This window comes from Motacilla alba, chromosome Z (assembly GCF_015832195.1).
Source record: "Motacilla alba alba isolate MOTALB_02 chromosome Z, Motacilla_alba_V1.0_pri, whole genome shotgun sequence".
Classification (NCBI taxonomy): Eukaryota; Metazoa; Chordata; class Aves; order Passeriformes; family Motacillidae; genus Motacilla; species Motacilla alba.
In genome coordinates, this window is record NC_052046.1 from 21,506,437 (window position 1) to 21,524,098 (window position 17,662).

Consider the following 17,662-nt stretch of genomic DNA (forward strand, 5'->3'; position numbering starts at 1 on the left):
ACAGTGGTGGTGCTAGGTGGATAGTTGGACTGAATTATCTTAAAGGTTTCTTTGAACTGTGATGATTCTCTGGTTCCAATTCAAATTCTCTCTTGGTGGTCTATTTGCCTATTAGATTATTCTCCCTAAGTGCTAAGTTTTAATGGGATCTAGTCCAAATCTCTGTTCACTTAGTTCCCACCTTCTGCCACTGGGATTTTATCCTAGGCTACTTGCTCTGCATTATCCTTCAAGTAGAGTGATGTGCATCCTGCACCCCTCCTTTTGCTGGGCATGCTGAAGTGAATGGAAGAGCAGCGGTGCAAAGTCCAGATGTGACTGTGTCTCATAGTTGAGTTTCAGAGCAGCAGTGGCAGGGAAAGCCAGCACAGCTTGCTTCTAGTGTTCTCACTTAAAACAGAATATTTGGGAGGCTTGAACTGGATTGTGACAACCCTGCATCATATGTTTCTACAGATACGGGTAGCTTGAGCAAATTTAGGTGTACAGTCCAGCAACCATACGTTTTTCATGCAAGAAGATGTTAAGCCTAGATCATAAACATAATTGTAAACTTACAGAAACAGTATTTTTTTCTGTAGCATCTCTCTGGGAACTTTTGAATATTACTGTGTGGTATTTTAGAATATCTGTCTGAAATAGATACTAGGTGGTATCTTCACCACCTAGTGAAGACACCTTCAGCCTCTGTAAGAACATAAAATTGAAGGGAAAATTCCAGCTTTGTGGTCATCAGACATTTCAGATGCCATGCAGTAAAGCTGGTAAAGTTTTCTGATGTTGGTTTTGTCTCAGGTGTTCATAGCATGTGAAATCCTATTTCAGTTTACTTGATAATCATATGAATAAAGGTTTTACAGTTTCATATGTGGTAAGAGCTACTGCTAATTATTTAAATATTTTTCTCTATTTGTACATGGAAAATGAAATGCAGAGTTGGAAGTGAAGATCAGAAAATAAATTCATTGCGTCTCATTATTCAGACCTGTGTATGTATATGTGTGTCTTTAGGTACTTGTACACACAGACATGCACACATATCCATATGATTAAAATTACCTGTTTTGAAATTGCCTTGTCTTGCTAGTTAGAGGAGGAGAAGCTGTTTATCTGTCACTGCAGCTGGTCAGGGGATGATAATGTTTTCATGACAAAAGTACATAGAAATCTTGGCACACAACATCATGCTGTTGGCTGCTTTAGTGCCAAGGAGTAACATGTAAGAGATACAGCTGGGGATAACATGTAAGATGAGAAGAGTGGAGACTGAAATAGCATGTATTATTTAGTTATTGGTTCAGGTTTTTGGGCAGGTTTGCAGCAGCCTGGGACTTTGAGCTAAAGTAAGGCAGCTTGGACAGTTCATGGGTTTGTGGTTAAGTCCTTTGCAGTAGATTGTACATGATAAAGATTATTTCATGACACATGTAAAACTAAGATTGTTTCCATAAGACTCAGAATTCAAAAGATACTTTATTTCAGGTGAGCTGCGGCTCCTCATTATAGCTGCCGCAGTTTTGATGCTTGCAAAATGAAGCATGGTACCCAATTTCTCAAGCTGCCTTCTGGGTTGGGTTGTTGAATTTCCAAGTCCTGAGTAGCCTGAGGATTTAGGAGAGGACCCTTGTGACTCAATGTGCAGTCTGAAATGCCATGGAGTTATGTTTGGTTGCAAAACAGTCAGGAAATTAGCTATCTCAGCAGTCTGCCTGGCTTCTTCAGATACCTGTGACAGAGCTGACCTTCTGGAGGAAAAAAATCTATTTTGTTACATTAATGATGGATGGCTATTACTCTGTTAAGGATTGCACCTATAGGCACAAACACCTCGAAGGACGCAATAACCATGAACAGATGTTTTGGTATGAATTTATGCCAGTAGAGAGAGAAATTGTGTTAAAAAATCCTGCTCACATTGTTTTGAAAATCTTCTTTGCTTCTTTCAATGTATTTCTCCTTTTATACTCTATAAAAGGTAGTAAAATAAATGCATTTCCAAGGGACCTGGGCATAGCGTTTTGAGTTTCTATTCCTTTTGTTCATTTTTGTTCCTTGTTGAGGCTTGCCTTTTCAGTATGTTATAAATGATAGTTGTAATGTAGTTAGTTCCCGCATGAGAATGTTTAATTTCTGAATTTGAAACAATTGGATCAATGAAGCTCAGATTTTTTAAATCAAATTTCAATTTTATCTTCATTCTAAATTTAGTGATTTTTTTTAAATTGTATTTTCCATAAAACACGGTCCATATATATTGATTAGAAATACTTGAAATTAATACTTCAGAAGTAGAAACTGTAGTGCAATATATTTACATAGTTGTATTGGATTTTTATAAGGAAATACATGCAGGGAGATAGTCTTCTCCCTTTGAAATCTTATTTTTGCTGCTTATAGGTAATTTCACTCAGTATTACATGAAGTTTTGATGGCAAAGAAAATAGTATTTATATAAATTATTGCTTTAAAATAGTGACATGCAATTCCATTGCTTACATCCTGTTACACTGTATAAGAATCAGAATAGATTAATAGACTACGAGTAGTAGAATAAAGAGGCACTGGTTTTAGTAGGAACATGCCATATATGTGGAGTTAAAAGAAGCAAAGGAACTTTTTATGTTAGATCGTAAGGAACCAGTTTTAACAGAAAATGATGATTATTATTTTTCCTCTAGGAATTTGATCCTGAAGAGTTTTACTATCTTTTGGAAGCAGCTGAAGGCCATGCTAAAGAGGGGCAAGGCATTAAAACAGACATCCCTCGATACATTATTAGCCAGCTGGGCTTAAATAAAGATCCTCTGGAAGGTAAGTGAAGCTCCTGATATAGCTATAGGTTTCTAGGTTATTCCTTCTCAATGTGTTCTATCATTCTGATAATCTATGTGTGCCTGAAAAGGGTCAAGGTAAAGACACTAGCAGAGCAAGCATTTTCTGACTTCTTGTGTACTCTCCCAAGCTCAAACAAACACATTTAAAAGGCCATCTCTTCTGAACAGGGTTTTTTTTTTTTGCAAATATCATTCACAAATACACCGTATCAACGATACCGTATCAAGATACTAATCTTCTTCCTGACAGTGCAACTTCCTCATTGCAGCTCTAGCTGGAATTTACTGGGATAATTTGATGGTGACTGTTATCTGAGCACAGTTATAAAGGACTCTTGGTTGAGCTACTGTTTGCCTTTCAGTTCTCCCAGGTTCCTTCATCTTGGAGTCTCTGAGAAGACTATCCCATTAATTTTCTGTTTTATTTGAGTCCATGTTGGGGGCTTTTGTAAGGAGAACTTAGGTTCCACTGGAGGCATTGTCACTGCAGAATTTTTCTTTACTGTGAAAGTGGTTAGACACTGGAACATGTTGTCCAAAGAAGTAGTGGGTGCCCCATCCTTCGGAGTGTTTAAGACTGGACAGAATGGGGCTCTGAGCAATGTGGTCTAGTGGAAGGTGACATGGTAACCCAGCTAGCTGATAATAGGAAGCCAGTTGGTGTCATCTTCTTGGATTTCAGTAAAGCTTTCAGTACTGTCTCTCACAGTGTCCTGCTGGACAAAATGTCCAGCACACAGCTGGATAAATGCATCACATGATGGGAGAGCAGCTGGTTCATGGGTCAGGCACAGGGGGTTATAGTGAATGGGGAGACATCAGAGTGGTGCCCTGGCACTAGATGGGTTCCACAGGGCTCCACCTTAGGCTCTGTGCTCTCCAACATCTTCAGAAATGATTGGGTGCAGGACTGGGAAGGATACAAAGCCAGTTCGCAGATGATACAAAACTGGGAGAAACTGCTGACTCCCTCAAAGGCAGAGAGGCCCCGCAGAGAGACCTTCACAAATTAGAGGTCTGGGCAATCATCAACCATATGAAATTTAACAAGAGAAAGTGCCAGATTCTGCACCTGAGATGGAGCAACCATGGATGTACAGTGCCATGGAAAGGGCCCTGGGGCTCTGGTCCATGGCAAGCTGAACATGAGCCAGCAGTGCCCTGGCAGCTGGGATGGCCAAGCATGGCCTTTGAGACATCAGGGACAGCATCACCAGCCGGGCAAGGGAGGGGATTGTTCTGCTCTGCTCTGCTCTGCTCTGCACTGCTCTGCACTGGGGCAGTCTCACCTCGAGTGCTGGGGGCAGTTTTGGGTGCTGCAGTGTAAGAAGGACAGTACTGGAGAGTGTCCAGTGAGGGCATGGAGGCGGTGAAGGGCCTTGAGGGGAAGCTGTATGAGGAACAGCTGAGGTCACTTGGTCTGTTCAGCCTGGAGGAGACTGAGGGGACACCTCATTGCAGTCATTCTTCACAAGGGAAGGCAGAAAGGCAGACACTGATCTGATGACCAATGACAGTATCTATCAGAAGGAAATGGCCTGAAGGGAGGTGGGGTTAGGAGGGATATCAGGAAAAGGTTTTTCACCCAGAGGGTTGCTGGACACTGAAACAGGCTTCCCAAGGAAGTGCTCACAGCACCAGCTTGACAGAGTTCAAGAAGCATTGAACAATGCTCTCAGGCACATGGTGTGACTCTTGGGGGTGGTCCTGTGCAGGGCCAGTAGCTGGATTTCATCATCCTCTTGGGTCCCTTCCAGCTCAGCTGATACTATGATTCAGTGTCACAGCCCCTGGTGGAGGGCTTAGAACAAGATGATCTTCAGGGTCTTTTCTAACCCAGGGCATTCTATGGTTCTTTGAAGGACAGCATTGAACAAACTAAAATTACTTCTTTGTCCTAGCCAGATCATCTTCTTTGCCACCCCAAGACCAGGTTCTAACAGTGGTGACAATAGAAATCGGTTCATTGTATTCAGTGGTAGTTCTGCAATTTGGAAGAAATTAGCAGAAACGCTATAATGGAAAAATGATCCTAGCTGGTGCCAATTAGCTTGTCTACCATGTTATCAACCAGGACTTGGAAAGGGCTTGATAGGACAAAATCATAGCAAAAAACTATGATAAACCTTCTTTTTGCTAGCTTTCATGATGTAAGATCTCATGTTGTTAAATCACAGTAGTATATTGTGTTTTAAAACCCTTCTGCTGAACTAAAGCAGAAGTTCAGCACTGCCAGTTGGGTCAGGAATTTGGTTAGTTCTAATTCAGTTAAATTGAATATTGTTACAGGTGACATTAATGTTATATTAACAGATCTAAAGAAAGTCAAGTCTATTATTAGTCCACTTCTTATCTTCACAGCACTTCCTCATCCAAATTTAGTATTATTTTTTGTCTGAGATACAGATTAACAGCTTTGATGCTTTTTGTTTATATTTGGACTGCAGCAAAGGAAGCCAGACAAATTGGGAAAATATACATAAATACTTTTTTCCCTTTGGTTTTGGAAAAGATCAAGAAGTATTGAAATTCTCTGCAAGATAAAGCATTGTCTTCTGGATTTGATGAGCTGTTGGTCTGTCCTAAACTGACAATTCATCAGTTCTTCATTGATCAAGTATGCAAGATTAAGTTTGGAGTGTGGGTTGAGGGTTTTGTATTATTGACTCTGGTTCTGCCAGTTGAACCTTATCTTTCTCATTGACTCTTCCTGTCCACTTGGATAAAAGTGTTCCTAAGCAGTAGTCAAGGATCTGTCACTACCTATGTTTAATAACAACTTCAAAAAATTTTTGGACAGTTTATTGTAAGAGAGATCTAGAAACAAATGCCTATATATAAATAAGGTATACTGCTTTCTTTAACTAAGTATTTGTTTAATGGGAGCATACTTCATCTAGGACACATCTTACTGTATTTCATAAACTGAATATTAACAAATATAAAAAACTTTGAAGCATTTATATGATAATTGAAATGTTGGGTTTTGGGGTTTTTTTCTGAAGGGAAAAATGGTCTGTGCAGTTTGCCAGTAAATACTGAGGGATGTATGACATACTGATTTTCGGTTCAGTTGGAGACTTGAGCAATTTAATTATTTAGTGGGTTTTTTTAAAGATTAATGTATATAAGTATTTGTAATAGGTAATTTAGGCCATCTGATTTGTGTTAATGCTTTTCTCCCACACTCCAAAAAAAGTAATATTTATAAGCAGTATAAATCACTGTGCAATGACTTCTTAGATGATCTAGTTTTGATGTTAATGGGTGTGTCTATATATAGGGATGCTACTTAAGCAACACTGAAAGAGAGGCACTGGTTTATGGGTTTATGCCCTGGAATTAATGGTTTACAAAGAGAATTAATGGGAGCACTGTATTCATTACTATAAAAATATTATGGGAAGATCATCCTCAAGAACTTTAAAGCCCTTTTATGTAAAAATAGAAAATTTTTTAAAAGCAGTACCAAGGGTTTCAAAACAAAAAAAGTGCACCTCAGTTGCACTGTTTACTTATCTTGTAACACAGAATTATATTTTCAACCAAGATGTTAATTTGTGTCTTCAATGTTTATAAATGTTCATGCAAAGGATTTTCTTTCATCTGCAGGAAAAAGCAACCTACTTTAGATCTTTCTCTACTTGCCTCCTTTGTTTGCTGTCATAACTTTAGCGTCCTTTCTTTGACTGAAATTATGCTTGTATTATTTGGTGATAATGTTAGATAAATTTATACTAAACTGAAAGCAATACCACAACAGATTGATCGCTTAGCAGAGAGTGGTGGCTGCATTTCTGAGGAGTTCCCTGAGGAGAAATTTTTCCCCATGTTTTTTCAATTTCCATCTTTACCTTTTTGAATCATGAGTCTTCAGAAAAGGTTTAAATCAATGGAAGAAAAAGGACAGATGTTTAACGGTATTTAGATGAGTTTGAAAAATCTCCTCAGGCACTGCAAAATGGTTCCTTAGCTCCCTGTTTTGAAAGCTGACTTTTGGTTCCATCCCATTAGTACCTACTGCTTGCAAATAACATGGATTTCTCAGATAATGGTTATTTTGCAGTAGTTTTGTTTCAAAAAGGATTATTTTAATTTGCTATTTATGAAAGTAATTTCATTTGAGAAGGCTGTCAAAGTATATCATTCCAGCTAGCTTGGTTCTCATCCATACAATAAAGGTTTCATCAACACTTCTATTCTAAAACCCCCGTGTTCACAAAACTGTGACTTTTGACTGGAAAATCCACTTCAGGTTCAGCCTGTATAATTTTTTTTTACTTCAAGAATTTGTTTGTTCTAGTGGGGATATTTTTCACTGTTTATTGACTTAATTTTTGGAATATTTTTTAGCTTCTTTAACGCTTTAAAGATCTGTTTGGATGTTGAAGTGACATTCTATTTTTTTTCTATTTCTTAGAGTTACCACATGTTTTGGTTTGTATAGTGGTTACAAATGAGAGTTACTCCTTAAATCTTTAGCTGTTCCAACAGAAAATTATCTATGTGGTTAATTTGCTTTTAAAAATTGCAGTAAGTGTTGCAGAGGATTTCACTTTTAATAATAATTTATTCTTTTATAGAAAATTCCAGTTCAGGTATTCTGTGTGAATATTCAGTTATATTTCATAGTCATAAATTCAATTAACAGTCTTGAGATAAAAACTAATCTTGCAAATTTTAGGTGGTCTTATTTCTCATTCCCAGCACATAATTGTGATAAAATTTGCGTCTTTGGCAATGTAGGATATATAATTAAATATGTGTATAGTTGCTGGGGTCTTTTAGCGACTGGCTGTCCTGTTTGGCTTTTCTTACCCAGATGAATTCTTGGTTACTACCCACCCTGGAGAACAGGCTGGGCTTAGGAACTCTGCAGCATCGGTTGACAGTGGCAGGGACAATCTGATAATGTTGTAGGCTTCTAAAATCTTACTTTCCCAGAGAATTCATCTATGTTAGTGACTCTGTAAAATGATAAGCTTCCAGGAAAATGGCTTTTAGCTTGTTCTGGTAGTCTTATCAGTATTTCTTTGTAAAAGAAGCAAACTATTTAGTCTGTCTTAGGTCTAAACCAGAAGCTTTTGCTGTAACTGTGAATGAGCCCAAGAAGGATGGGGCCTACTGTTAACCCCTCAGAGGCTGAGATCCTCAGGAGTTTTAGCTGATTAGTGCTGTCTTTCCCTTAGTGCTCAGTTTGCACACAGCTCTTGGAATTCCCAGGTCTCAGCAGTGAAAACAATACTGCTCTTCATTGCTTCATGGCTAGTCTCCATTGCTTCAGTGGAAGATTATTACATAGGCACTGAATAGCAAGTCTTCATTTCCTGAGTGGATTTTTTAATACAAGCTTGGAGATGCCCTGAAAGTTATTTTTCATGCGCTACAGGATTTTTTGGGGGTTTTTTTGCTGTTGTTGTATTTTGGTTTTGTTTTGTTCTCTATTTTTTAATTTTTTTAAATTTTCTATTAAGTATTCCAGAAAGATGTCACTTCTCATGTTTTCTGTGCTTCATTTAGTTTTGTATTTTCCGTAGTTTAAAATGAAGTTTTTGATTTTTCTTTCCAGAAATAGCTCAGCTAGCTAATTGTGACAGTGGGACAGCAGACACTCTGGAAGCGGAAGAATCAATAAATGTAAGCATCCCTCTTATGTTGCTGCTTTTGCTGAATGTGAACAAAGAAAATCTGGTGTGTTCCCCCAACCCTGCCTGTTCTGGTTTCTCCTGGTATGTGCAAACAGATCAAATAAGCATTGGTTAATACTCACACTAAGTCTGTGAAACTCTTCAGGCAGAAGGCTTTCAAAAGGTATAACCGAGCTTTCTACCTGTTTTCCTAGACATCTCAGTGTCTTCATCTTCCACAGAGTTAGTGTTTACCATGTGGCAATAACTTTACCACAAAATCCACCACTACTTTATTTTTTTTCTATTAAATCTGTGTATTCCTTTTTTGCTTTTAGAAGTATTGGTAAACTGTTTAATAAAACAATGTATTTTAGAGAGATTTTAAAACAGTCCATTCACAGAGGCAGCTAATGATCAAATTGAGAGATTCTGAACAGATCCAGTGAAGACACAAGGAAAAAATGAGTGTGCTAGCAAATAGCCTGGATTCAGAAAGTTAGTTTACAGTTGGAAAGGTTGTGCATCATTCTTCTGAATCTGTGTTTGAAAACACTTGCCTACGGCAATGTGTATCTTACAGTAATATTTTGTTAGATGTTTGCTCAGGATGACAAAAGAAAAGCAAGTTGGACACGTTGATTGTGAGCTTAAATGTGATTATTTCAAATTCTTATTTTTAAAAGTTGGTTCTTACACCTTGGATTTCAGTAAACAGAGTAGATGAAGTTCCTACAATTTAGTCTTCATTTTCAGTGTAAGTGGATGCGAAAACAAGAGCAGTTTTAGGGGATGTCTAGGTAATTCAGTGGTACTTAACAAGTATTTACAAATGTTAGCAGGCAGGGATTATTTGTTAGACCTGTTCTAATACATAACAGAAAAAAACATCATTCTCTGGTACATGTCATGTTATATTGGGATATTTTCTAATATTTGGCAAAGTGCCACTTACGAAGGATTCTGTAATTGACAAAGAAGGTATTTCTGCTGCTTTCATTCATCTGCATATGAAATACTTTATTAGACCTGAGCAGCATTTACTGACAAATTGGAGAAAGGACAAAATAACTAGAAGGCTTAAGGGAAGTGCCAGAGTACTTAACTGACTCTAAGGTGCAAAGTGGCTTAGCATTAACTAAGTAGTTGAAATTATGAAGTTATTTGTGTTGTGCAAATGCTGAAAAAATTCAGAAAGGATAATGTGGTATAATAAAGGAATGTAAATAGGGGCGATGATGAAATCAATAAAGAAAACTATAGAGGGAATATTTGGAAGCATCTCAAAATGTAGGTGTGGAATAAACACACATGGGGAGTGACAGGAAGCATAACTTTCAAGTATACAGGACTGCTCACAATCATCATAAATAGCAATTGGGAAGAATCCTGTACTGGCAGTTAAGTGGGCTCAACAATTTAGTAACTATTCTCTGTCACTTCCTGTGGAGTTCATTATATTAACATTTCACTAGTCTTGCGCTGATTTTTTTTTAGTAGGCATTTAATTGAAAATGTTTAAACTAGCTCTACTTTCAGCTTCCAACTGTTACTAAACTGCCTGGGCAGAGATTGTGGAATTTCTTGGAGATTCAAAAGATATTTGAAAAAGATCTTATGGGTTTGGAAGCTTGCATTTGGAGTCCCATGCTTTCATCTTTTCCCCCTGAACCCCAATTCTAATTCACACATCTTCAAGATGAATTAAAAATTCAAACTAGAAAAAATGTTTTGCCATACTCAGAGCAACTTGGTTTTGAAAAAATTCTGACAAAGAAGTAGATAAAATTGACCTCTTTATGGGTAGAACTAATGCGTTTTTATTTTCCATCTTTTTCTCTTTCATTTTGTCTCTCTTCACCATCCTCCCTGTTATATCACACTCTATCCTAATATTAGCTTGAAGTGTCCCAGTTTATTTGAGTGAAGAAGGGCTCATCAACAGTTTGTTGCTACCAGCTGTAATACAAAAGTCAGATATACTAGAATGGAAGGCAGTGTCTAACAAGTGCCATGTGGAATTCACAGAAGTCCATGACTCAAGATAAGAATTGCCACTAACTACTTTACCAGAAGCCTTCGTGACTGTGACCTGTGCACAGAGAGAAGTGGACAGTTTGCTGCAGTGCAGCAGATACCTCTTTGATGAAAAAGCAGCTCTGTTTCAGGAGCCCCTTGGTCCCTGTCCGTGTTAGCTATGTGGCTGGCTGTCCAGAACTTTTACCTGGTTCATCAGTGTGACAGCCTGGTGATAGTTGTTCTTTTGTTTGGGCTTTCCCCCCCCGATTTTGGAAAAAAGTATTATATTAACTTTGTTCATTCTCATCTCTTTATTTTGAAGAGCTCTAATACCTCGCTGAAGCTGCAGAGGAAACCTCGGGAAAGTGATTTTGAAACAATTAAACTGATTAGTAATGGAGCTTATGGGTGAGTAATCTCTGACTGTGACAGCTCTTCTGCATTTTAGTTTTGCCTAATTTCCCATTATTTCTTATTTCAGGTGTCTTTGTGTGAGGGAGCAAGTTTGCACCCTGCTTTTTTAATTTTGCATTCTTGTTTTGTTACTAGTATTTTAAGGTGACAAGGTTTTGGGAAGTTTGCTAGGCAGTAATTAATTACTCTGTGCTGCAGTATATTAAAGTACTGAATATTACATCAGAAAGATTTTTCAGAATCAGATAACATGCCAAAGATGAAATGTTAATAAATCAAAGGGCAGATTTAAGCTCACCTTTATAATATTGTGTTTATGCAGATGTTAGAGAGAATTACATGAGACAGATTGATAAAAATGAGTGCTCACTTGACCAAGAAGTATCATTGCAATAGAAACTCATTTCCTGAAGTAGGGCAGCAGTGTTTTGTTACTTTGTGGATGCTATTATAGTTCTCAACTTTTAACCAATTAGCTTTAAAGGAATTACTATTTCTTAGTTTGTTACTGGATGCTTAAAGAGTTCACAACTTACTGCCTAGTGATAACGCAAGTCATCTGAAGATATATCCTAGAAGACCAAGAAAAAATTCTTTATCTCTGAATGAACACAGAATGTTTTCTGGAAGTACTGTGCAGTGGTGGTGTCTGTCTTCAGTCCCCTCTTCTGATCCTGTACTATTGATTAGATCCTTGTTTGGCTTCTCCTCTGCACTGAAATTTGTCAAGACAGGAACTGCTCTTTGTAACCTGCAGGAACAAGAGGGATGTAAACTGGCTCAAAAAACAGAGGTTTCCATCTTGAGGTGAGGAGCCCACTGCCAAATGAGCCAATGTCACAGCCTGGCAGAGGAGGAGGGTGGTGCTGCTTTCCAGCAGACCGCATGAGACTGACTCTGCTTGAGGTAGGAAGTGGCAGTGAGCTGCTAGGACTGAGCACTCTGTGAAGGGATCTTTGACATAGGAGAGAAAGCACCTGCAATCTACCCACTGGGGTTTTGTGGGTCTACTGAATGGCCTGAGGCTGTTGGGCTCTCTCTGATGAAATTTGGTTGAGGGTGGCCATGAGTTCTGGAACAGGAGGTATTTAGTACTGCCTAGACTGTTGGCCATGGTAGCTTGTATGGAGGCCACTTGTGTCCAAGATACTTTTGCATAACTGCAAAAATTCCAGGCAAAATAGTATAATCTGCATTAAAATTATATAAATATTCAAATACCATTTCTCACTAGTCAAGCTCTGCTCAATTAATTTTTTCAGAACTTCTTCATAGACAAGCTTGCTGCTTATCATATCTCACCTTCTCCCAGTTACCCCTGTATCTCAAAAGCCTGCCTCTCAGCAGTTAGTAGTAGATGCTACCCCCCCTCCCTGGCTGCACCCCTTTGTCCTTCCCTTGGCATATGTTAAGTCCTCTCCATTCCTCCCTTCATCTCTTTTTCTTACTGGAGGATAAAAGGAACTGTGTAGGGTAGGCCGTTGTTGGAGAAAGAGGTGCCAAGAGTCGCTGAAGCTTTCTCGGTTCTGAACAGTTTTCAGATACTGAGGGATGGGGAGAGGAAAGAGCAGCTGCAGCTCAGCATACAGCCATCAGCAGAGTGAGGCCTGGCACCTGAAGGCGCTGGTTCAGTAGACCTCCATAGGTGTTACAGCCAGAAGGAAGCTCAAAGAGCCATTAAGAAGTACAGACTGGAGACAACTGTCCACGTGAAACCAGAGACAAAAAGGGATCTGCAGAGATGGAAAAGAACAGATGAAAAGCCATGGTCTTCTCTGGCACACACTTACAGTTTTTTCTTTGTGTTTGTGGCAGGGAAAATCAAGGCTTATTGATTATCTTTTAAATGCCAATAATACACAAAATTGGCAATGCAATGCAGTGAAAATTGGGTGAGACCATGGTAAATATTTGAAGAAAAAAAGGTGCTAGAGAATAATCAGCTTGGAGTATATCCAGATTCTTTATGAATCACTATTTTCATTAGCAAGTTTAAAAACAGGGATAGGCTGCCAGGTTATAATACCGTAGTATTAGTGGAAATTGAAAAGCTCATCACTTTAGTAGAGTGATATTACTTCCATCTTTAAGGAAGTAATAACAAAGTAGATTTTGTTAATTTTTATTTTTCTTTTAAATGATTACTTAGAAGAAAAATCAAAAATGAAAAAACAGTCTGTAGTGGGTTGACTCTGGCTGGATTCCTGGCACCTGCCAAAGCTACTCTGTCAACTCTCCTCAACTGGACATGGGAGGGAAAATACAATGAAGGGTTAATGGGTTGAGATAAAGACTGGGAAAGATCACTCATTAAATACCAATTTGGGCAAAGCAGACTGGAATTGGGGATATTAACTGAATTTATTGCTAACAAAATCAGAGCAGAATAATGAGCAGAATAATGAGAAGTACAACGAGACCTTAAAAAAAACAAACAAACCCCAACCCACAACTCCGTCATTCCCAGCTCTGCCTCCTCCCTGCAGCGGTGCAGGGACCCACAGAATGGGGATTATGGTGAGTTCATCACACGTTGTTCCTGCTGCTGCTCAGGGAGGAGAGTCCTTCCTCTGCTTATGTGCGGTCCTTCCCACAGGAGACAGTTCTCCATGAATTTCTTCAATGTGAGTGGATCCCATGAGCAGCAGCCCTCCCCAGAATGTTGCAGCATAGGTCACTCTTCCATGGGGTGCAGTTCTTCAGGCACAGCCTGTTGTTGTGTGGGCCCCTGCCAGGGTTACAAGTTGTACCAGGAAACCTGCTCCACTGTGGGCTCCTGTAGTCCTTCCACTACCAAAACCTTGCAATACAAACCCAATACATGGAAAGGGAAAGGAGCATAGTGAAATGTGAGACAATAAACTTCTAAAAGCGTTCACTTACTTTTAAAAGTTATTTTAGCGCCTGTACAATACTGTAAATTGAGGAGGCTTATGCTCCTAAGCTCTCTAGGATATGATTTTTTCAAAACTATCTGTGTGCTTGAAAATCTATACTATGTCAGACAGACTGTAAAATCAACAGACCATTTTTCTACTCTTTATTAAAGTAGGGTTTTCTTTTTGCTGTTGGCAACAATACAGTTGATGGTTTATTTTGTCAAAAGTTATGGTCAAGTTTAAAGGAAAGCACATAAAGTTAACCTAAATGCGGTGTAACCCATCTATGAAATGGAGTGTAATAAACCAGTAATACCTATTTCTTGTGAATATAAAGCAAGAAATTATCCTGAAGGCATTTATTGTAGTTTATTCACAAGTACAAGTAGCTGAAACCAAAGTTACTGTCGTTATGCCACAACAATTTTATTTTTCCTCCTATGTTTTTCCAGGCCGTTAATTTTTAAAAATAATCTAACTATATGTGAATTTTGTGCTTCATTGATTCATTCTCTAAAATACATCAGTGGGCATATTTTGTGCTCTGATTTACCAAAGCTACAGTATGTTGTTGTAATGTTTTACTTATTTTGAGGCTAAAATGGAGGGCTTAAATTTGAACTAATTGAAGAAAACCCTATTACATTCTTTTCCTTTGCTGTGGTGTTTTTGCTTTTATCAGTGAAATGGAAAGCTTTGATTACTTGACAGGGTAATTGTTGGTCTTGGCATGTTATAGCAGAGATTTGTTAAATTTGATGAGTTAAATTTGATGAGTTTAAATCAAAACTATTGGTTTTGTGAAGGCTTGAGTAAATATCTTAGCAGTTGTCTGCTTTTAATTGATTGGGTAAACTCATCTGTAGTGCAATTAAATGACTGTATAGTACATGAGGTGTAGCAGATAAGTAGATGAAGCTTTTGGGAATGGCTAGGAGTATACTAGAAGTTAAACAAGCTGTGAATCAGTAAATGTGTAGGATTCTGGCCAAGTCATTAATGACTTCACAAGCTGTCTATCTGACTTTCTTCAGCCAGACAAAACTCATATTTCCCAAATTGTAAATTTTTATTGCAATCAGAACAACATTTTTTTCCACATTCCAGCTTGTGAGAGATAGCAGGTAGTAGTGTTCATCTTGTCAGGTTAGCATTGGCCTAGGTCCCTGAAAAAATTCAACAAAATAAAAATTACATTTGATTTCAGGGAAGCAAGTGATGTTAGTTCAATACCTCTTCAATGTATAACTGTATCATTTTAAAGCAAATACATGATACCACTTTTGCTCCTCCCTGGAATGCTTTTAGTTTTGCAGGGATGGTAGTGTCAGTGTGTACATGATATACTGGCTAATGATGTTGCTTGATAAATTAAAGAAGTCGGGAGCAGTGTATCTTGAGCAGCTGCTGCCTGTAATTTGTGAGTAGTGCTTCTGTCCCTTCTCCACTCTGTTGATAGTACTTGCACATGTATAGTTATGTTTGGAGCAGGATTAATAAAGTTACCAGCTGCAGAATAAAATCCCATCAGTCAGGTTAATTCATCATCAGCCTGGAGGCCACTGGTTCAAAAGTGGTAGGGGACAGGTGGAAGTGCGACTTTGTAGCTTCACTAAAATAGCACAAGACAGTTTACCCACCAGTGTGGGGTCTCGTGCCCCAGATTGGGGTGACCCCGAAAGATGGAAAAGTCTCTCCTCCAACCCGTGCCTTCAAAGAAAGACTCAGTAGCCCTCTGTTGTCCGGTCTCAAGGTTGTTTATTGTTGGTTATCTAAAAGATTCTTTTCCTGAGCTGCTGTGGCCCATTTAGCAGGTCAGACAAAGGCACACTGCCCTCCCAGGGGGCTGGTGCCATCTTTTATATCATACATTATGTGTTAGATGTTTATACTTTTTCCCCAATGCCTACTATCTATATTGAATGGTGACTTTCTACACTAATCCAATCTGTGAGTGCCAACATCACCAAAGACATGGAGGCTAGGAAGGAGAAAGAAGGAGGACAGGGCACACCCAAATCCCTCCATCTTAGAACTCCTGACCCCCACGTACAAAACTTGGACCCCTGCATACAAGGCTTAAAACCCCCCTGTACAGCACTCAAAAATCCTTCCTTTCACTTTGTGACTACTTCTACTACGATACCTAACTTGTGTGTGGCTTGTAATTCTTCATATAGAGTTAGTAAGTTGCTCCATGGGCTAAGATCAAAACCCCACGTGTGTCTTTGGCTGCATGCCAGGGTCTCAGAGCCCCCTCCCAGTGGCTCTGGCCATCCAGGGCACCCAGAGAGGTGTCCTGGGTTCCCACACATCAGAATTTTGGACTGCTGTTTCATTATTTTGAATCCGTGTTTACTAGCTGCCATAAAGATAGAAGGCATTGGTACTGTTAGGTATGGAGAGGTGGTTTTATTACACAAAATTGATGACATATTAGAGCAGCTAGCACTAATGCCAGTTGTGAGAGAAGGATCAAAGCCATCACATTCTCTTTGTCATACAGCCAGCTTCTCATTTCCTTGTGGGCAGACTAAGGTAAGTCTGAAATACTGCAAGGAGAAGGCTGGGGTGCATTGTCTGAGAGCTACAGCGCTTTAGGTAGCATTTCCTTCTGCCCCCAAATAACTCTGATCTGATCACAGGCATTGCTTTGTTAGGAGGTGGTGCAGTGCTGCTTTTAAATTCTGATCTTAAATAACCATCTATAAACTTTACCAAATAATATAAACCACAGCCTCACAAGCAGCTTTTCTTTGCTGGAGGCAACATGAGGCATAATTCCAAGGTAGAACAGAATTTTGCAGTCTCTTCTCAGGAAATTGCTGGTAAAAAGGAAACAAAGTTCCTGGTCAGCAGGTATAATTTTTAAGCATTAGGTACAGTGCCTGTGTCTCCACAAGGAGTTCAGGCTCCTCTGACAGATTAAAAAATAGTGTCATCTATATTAGCCTGAAGCACTGAATGTAGACTAGATTGTAAAATGGCTCTAAAAATTGGAGTTACTGGAGAGCTGTAAACTAAGCCTGAAACCTGTCTATGTGGATTTTTGTTGGTAATTAGAGATTTTTCAATTTAGAGAAAAAACAGGAATCAGGACTGTAAGATTGGAGTGATAGATGGCATGATATTTGAGTTGGATTACTTCAGGAACCCAGTTAAATATTTTAGCTTGTTTTTGTCATCTTACCACTTTTGCAGTGTTTTATCTTACCACTTTTGCAATTGTGCCTAATTAGAGTTATACTAGAGATAGATTTTCAGACTGAGATTTATGTTTAAAGTGAAATAAGATAATGTTTGGACACTGTCAAATGAGTGTTCTTTATTCTTTATGAATGTTCTTATTTCTTTTCAAAACTAAGCTTTTTTGCCATGTTGAGCTACAGCATCAGTAAAATACAGAGCACTTGCATACCTGTTGAAATTTGCGCAGTGAAATCAGATGCTTTGGAAACTCTTGTTGCTGTTATGAAAAGAGAAAGCTGAGGGAAGATAGGAAATCAAATTCTTCATTTGAAACAACAGGAAGATGCAACAGTACCACTCTGGTTGTGGCTTTGCAGGGTGACAGGGCATGCCACTGTCAGTCCGTCAATTGACAGGACAGTCTGGGTGCTCTCCCTACACTGTTTTTGTGTCACAGAATCCTTAAATTTGAAATTGTCTTTATAATATACTGAAGATCATGGGCAGCATTTGATGATCAACATGCTGCTGGCTGGGGTGCAGTTTTCTTCATAAGGCATCAGTGTTGTTTGCAGGGGTTACTGTGACCAGAGGATGTGAGGGATGTTAGACATTTTTGTGTGCTGAAGATCATTTAGAAGCACTTTGTATAGCATAAACAGTGTATGCATGTATGAAAGCAGGAGACACTGTTGTGTTT

The 17,662-nt window shown here is 38.8% G+C and overlaps 1 protein-coding gene across 12 annotated transcripts in view; it reads left to right on the forward strand.

The window, feature by feature from the left end:
* Positions 1 to 17,662, forward strand: part of MAST4 (microtubule associated serine/threonine kinase family member 4) — a 292,655-nt gene that overhangs the window by 247,301 nt on the left and 27,692 nt on the right. For all 12 annotated transcript variants that reach the window (XM_038123723.1, XM_038123724.1, XM_038123725.1 and 9 more), the window contains 3 exons: positions 2,679 to 2,811; positions 8,404 to 8,471; positions 10,803 to 10,888. In XM_038123723.1, the coding sequence (XP_037979651.1) occupies positions 2,679 to 2,811; positions 8,404 to 8,471; positions 10,803 to 10,888 (287 nt within the window). The remainder of the gene's footprint in view (positions 1 to 2,678; positions 2,812 to 8,403; positions 8,472 to 10,802; positions 10,889 to 17,662) is intronic.